Here is a 4,099-nt window from a genome sequence, read left to right as displayed (position 1 = left end):
TCAACATTCTGTTCCGATTCCTTCCTGACCTCTCGGCTCGTTTCCCTTCATCCAACAGAACCAAATATTCAGCAGAGCAAATCCTCCCTCTGTCACCACGTATGGAAAGTTTGGTGGAAGGAGGATAATGGAGGTTTATGAGGTTTGATGGAACCGTTTGGGCTCTTCTGGTTCAGAACAGAAACTCTGGATTCAGAGCCGCGTCACAAAAATCATTAAATCCATTTATATTAAAACTGGAGAGAAAAGCCCAGAAAGCTTCCAGAACCAGAAGACGGGAACCTTAAACCGGATCAGAACCTTTCCTCCGTTTCATCCGACAGCTGGTTTCACAGCCACTTCCTGCTTCCTGTTTCCTGCTTCTGGGAAACAGGAAGCAGGAACCAGGGTTCAGGCTGGGAACCACTGAACTGGACCGGGACCAGAACCAGAACCAGGACTGGAACCAGAACCAGGACCAGGACTGGAACCAGAACCGGAACCAGGACCAGGAACAGAACCGAGACCAGGACCAGGACCAGGACCAGAACCAGAACCAGGACTGGGACCGGAACCAGGATCAGAACCAGGACTGGGACCAGAACTGGAACTGGGACCAGAACCGGGACCGGAACCAGAACCGGAACCAGGACCAGGACCAGAACCAGGACCAGAACCAGGACTGGAACCAGAACCAGAACCAGGACCAGAACCAGGACCAGGAACAGAACCGAGACCAGGACCAGGACTCGAACCAGGACCAGAACCAGAACCAGGACCGGAACCAGAACCGGAACCAGAACCAGAACCGGGACCGGAACCAGGACCGGAACCAGGACCAGGACTGGAACCGGGACTGGAACCAGGACTGGGACCGGGACCAGGACCAGGACCAGGACAAGAACTGGAACTGGGACCAGGACCAGAACCAGAACCAGGACCAGGACTGGGACCAGGACCAGGAACTGGGACCAGGACCAGGACTCGGACCAGGACCAGAACCAGAACCAGGACTGGAACCAGAACCGGGACCGGAACCAGGATCAGAACCAGGACTGGAACCAGGACCAGGACCGGGACCGGGACCGGAACCAGAACCGGGACCGGAACCAGGACCAGGACTAGAACCAGAACCAGGANGAGTAACTAAGTAACTGAATAACTAAGTAACCGAGTAACTAAGTAACCGAGTAACTAAGTAACCGAATAACTAAGTAACCGAGTAACTAAGTAACTGAGTAACCGAGTAACTAAGTAACTGAGTAACTAAGTAACTGAGTAACTAAGTAACTGAATAACTAAGTAACTGAATAACTAAGTAACTAAGTAACCGAGTAACTAAGTAACTGAGTAACTAAGTAACTGAATAACTAAGTAACTGAATAACTAAGGAACTGAATAACTAAGTAACCAAGTAACCAAGTAACCGAGTAACTAAATAACTGAATAACTAAGTAACTAAGTAACTACCCGACTGCCTGCGGCCCTGCCGAGCGTCTCGGGGAAACTCGTCCGTCACGGCCTTCTTCAGCCGCTCTGGGCTGTATCGGTACCGGGCCGGACCTGCAGAGAAGCACAGCGCAGTCAGAGCCAGAACCCGCCTCCGCTGGAGGACGAAGAGCAGCAGAGTCATCCTCACAGATGGAGTCCATCTCCAGAATGGCTTCCTTGGCCTGAAACACAAAGCAGGCAGCTGCTGGGACTCTGTGCTGGTCTTACTGGTCGTACTGGAGTCTGAGCCACTCACCTTCTGTGGGATGGCCGCCTGGTGGTTTTCCAAGATGATGCGTTTGATGTGATGAGCCCAAAGCTTCTTCTCTTCCACCGTCTTCGCCTGAAACACGAAGCGAGTCAAGAGAGACGGCAGATCGGAAATCTGTCCACGGATCCCAGAACGGTTTTAAAGACTGGATCTCACAGCTGCGATGGATCCAATTTTCTACACTCAGGCAGCGTCGAAATGATTAATCGTGATTAATCAGTTATTGAAATAATCGTCAACTATCCTAGTAATCGATTTATTGTTAACTGGAGCATTAAAACATGACATTTACTGAGACAGTCAGAGCAGTAATTAAGACAAAATGTACAAAAAATATAAACATTTTGCATTTAAGATAAAAAACCTTCTTTGTGTCCTTCTTGTTATTCAACTAATCGAATAATCGATGACTAAAATAATCGATAGCTGCAGCCCTAGAGACAGACTACTTCATATCATCTGGAAATTATACATTTGAGTAAAGATCAGGTCGCAGCTGAACAATTATTTTAGAAATTGAGAATTGAATCAATTATTTGGATGATTAATTTTATTTAAAAATGACACATTGAGCAGATTTTTCATTCAACCAGCTAAACCGACTTCACAACATCAGAAACACACACGGAAATGTAAAACAATTAATTTAGTTTTAATTAAAAAGCTAAAATGCCACTTCAGGACTTCTGGGTTGAACAGATTTACAGAAAAATGTTTTTTCTTTCATCTTAAAAGCAAATTGTTTAAACATTTTGTTCAGTTTTGGCTTCAGTGCTGATCTGGGTGAGTTGTTCTTTCAGTAAATTGACTTTTCCAGAGTCTGCAAACTCCAGTCGATGATCAATCAATTTCTAATTTTGTTTATTATCATTTTAATAAACGATTAATCACGATTAATCATTTCAATCCTGTGTCTGGGGTTCCTCAAGGCTCTGTTGTTGAGTAAAATTTGGCTAGGAAATATATTTAGGAACGTTTACTGCAGCTTTCTCATAAAAGGTAATCCAGTTTTTCATGTCTCCGTTTGAAATTTACAACTGATGTTTCATTTTCGCTCTTTTTAAGGTATTCCTTGCTGCCTCGCTCAGCCGTGAGGCGGCGGCGGCGGCGTCTCACCTGCATGTTGTGAGTCTGTTTCAGGTGTTTGTAATGGCTGACGCTGAAGCTCAGCGAATCCTTGGCGCTCTCGATCAGCAGCAGCGTCGACGACTGGAGAAGCAGAGAAACGTAGACGTGAGAACGAAGCCGGCGTTGCCGCCAGGGGCCCGTTGCCGTGGTAACTCACAGAGATGTGCGTCTTGTAGACGAAGTGCTCGCCGCGGCGCTTGGTGATGAGCAGCATGCGGTCGAACAGGAAGAGCGTGCGCTCGTGTCGGGCCCGGGGAACCTTGAAGGTTCCCTCCAGCACCAGTTCGCCGTACGTGGTGAGGTCCGGACCTTTCCAGTTCACCAGCAGAGACTGGACCTCCTGCAAGAGGTCAAGGGTCAGACCCAGGCTGCTGCTGCTGTTAGCGCTTTAGCATAACTGCGCTAATGCGCCGCTAATACTGTGGAAGCAAGTGAAATGTTGCAATAACTAGAGTGAGTGATTTATTGATGCTGCTGCAGTCGCCATGACGACGTTAGCGACCTGCAGCCGCACGGCGTGCTCGTGTTTCCTCTTCATGTCGTTGATGTACCAGGCCACCCAGGTCATGGTGTAGAGCGCCTCCTCCACCACGTCGTAGCCGTCCTTCTGAGGGCCGAAGTGCTTCGCGATCTCCTGAACACCAGCAGCAACACGGAGAAAATCAGGTGGAAAACATCCGTTTCCACGCACAGCATGGTTTTCTGCTCCTACGTCAGCGATTTCATGTCAGCTGTGACTTTATAAGCAATGAACTCGACGTCGGCCATGATGTTTCTACTGTCCTGGAATTTAAACTCACAGTTCAGGATCCAAACATCCAACGGTTCCACACTCTAAACTCATTTTCAGCAAATTTCTACAATATATAAACAAATATTTTTATTTTACACTGAATAAATATGGAACCTGGAAAAACTGTGGGAATGGATGAAGAAAAACAAAAACATGTCTGTCTTCCATGATTTTCCAGGCCTTGAAACTCAAATTAATTCCAGATTTTTCCAGACACAGAACCAGAAATATTAAAACCAAATTAATCATCATGTTCGTCCTATGAAAGACCACACAGGTGAGGAAGGGCAGCAGGTGAGGACGGTCAGCAGGTGAGGAAGGGCAGCAGGTGAGGAAGGTCAGCAGGTGAGGAAGGTCAGCAGGTGAGGAGGGTCAGCAGGTGAGGAAGGGCAGCAGGTGAGGACGGTCAGCAGGTGAGGAAGGGCAGCAGGTGAGGA

At 47.6% G+C, this 4,099-nt stretch overlaps 1 protein-coding gene across 1 annotated transcript in view; it reads right to left on the bottom strand.

Moving 5' to 3' along the window:
- Positions 1-4,099, bottom strand: part of LOC103457137 (pleckstrin homology domain-containing family G member 3) — a 23,582-nt gene that overhangs the window by 798 nt on the left and 18,685 nt on the right. Inside the window, exons 8-14 of the mRNA XM_008397091.2 lie at positions 3,372-3,503; positions 3,027-3,209; positions 2,858-2,950; positions 1,727-1,813; positions 1,619-1,652; positions 1,450-1,542; positions 483-589 (exon numbers count right to left, since the gene is read on the bottom strand). Coding sequence (XP_008395313.1) covers positions 483-589; positions 1,450-1,542; positions 1,619-1,652; positions 1,727-1,813; positions 2,858-2,950; positions 3,027-3,209; positions 3,372-3,503 — 729 coding nt within the window. The remainder of the gene's footprint in view (positions 1-482; positions 590-1,449; positions 1,543-1,618; positions 1,653-1,726; positions 1,814-2,857; positions 2,951-3,026; positions 3,210-3,371; positions 3,504-4,099) is intronic.

The sequence above is a fragment of the Poecilia reticulata genome, linkage group LG21 (genome assembly GCF_000633615.1).
Source record: "Poecilia reticulata strain Guanapo linkage group LG21, Guppy_female_1.0+MT, whole genome shotgun sequence".
NCBI classification, from domain to species: Eukaryota; Metazoa; Chordata; class Actinopteri; order Cyprinodontiformes; family Poeciliidae; genus Poecilia; species Poecilia reticulata.
Note: the sequence above shows the minus strand (reverse complement) of the source record. Positions and strands in the feature narration are given on the sequence as shown.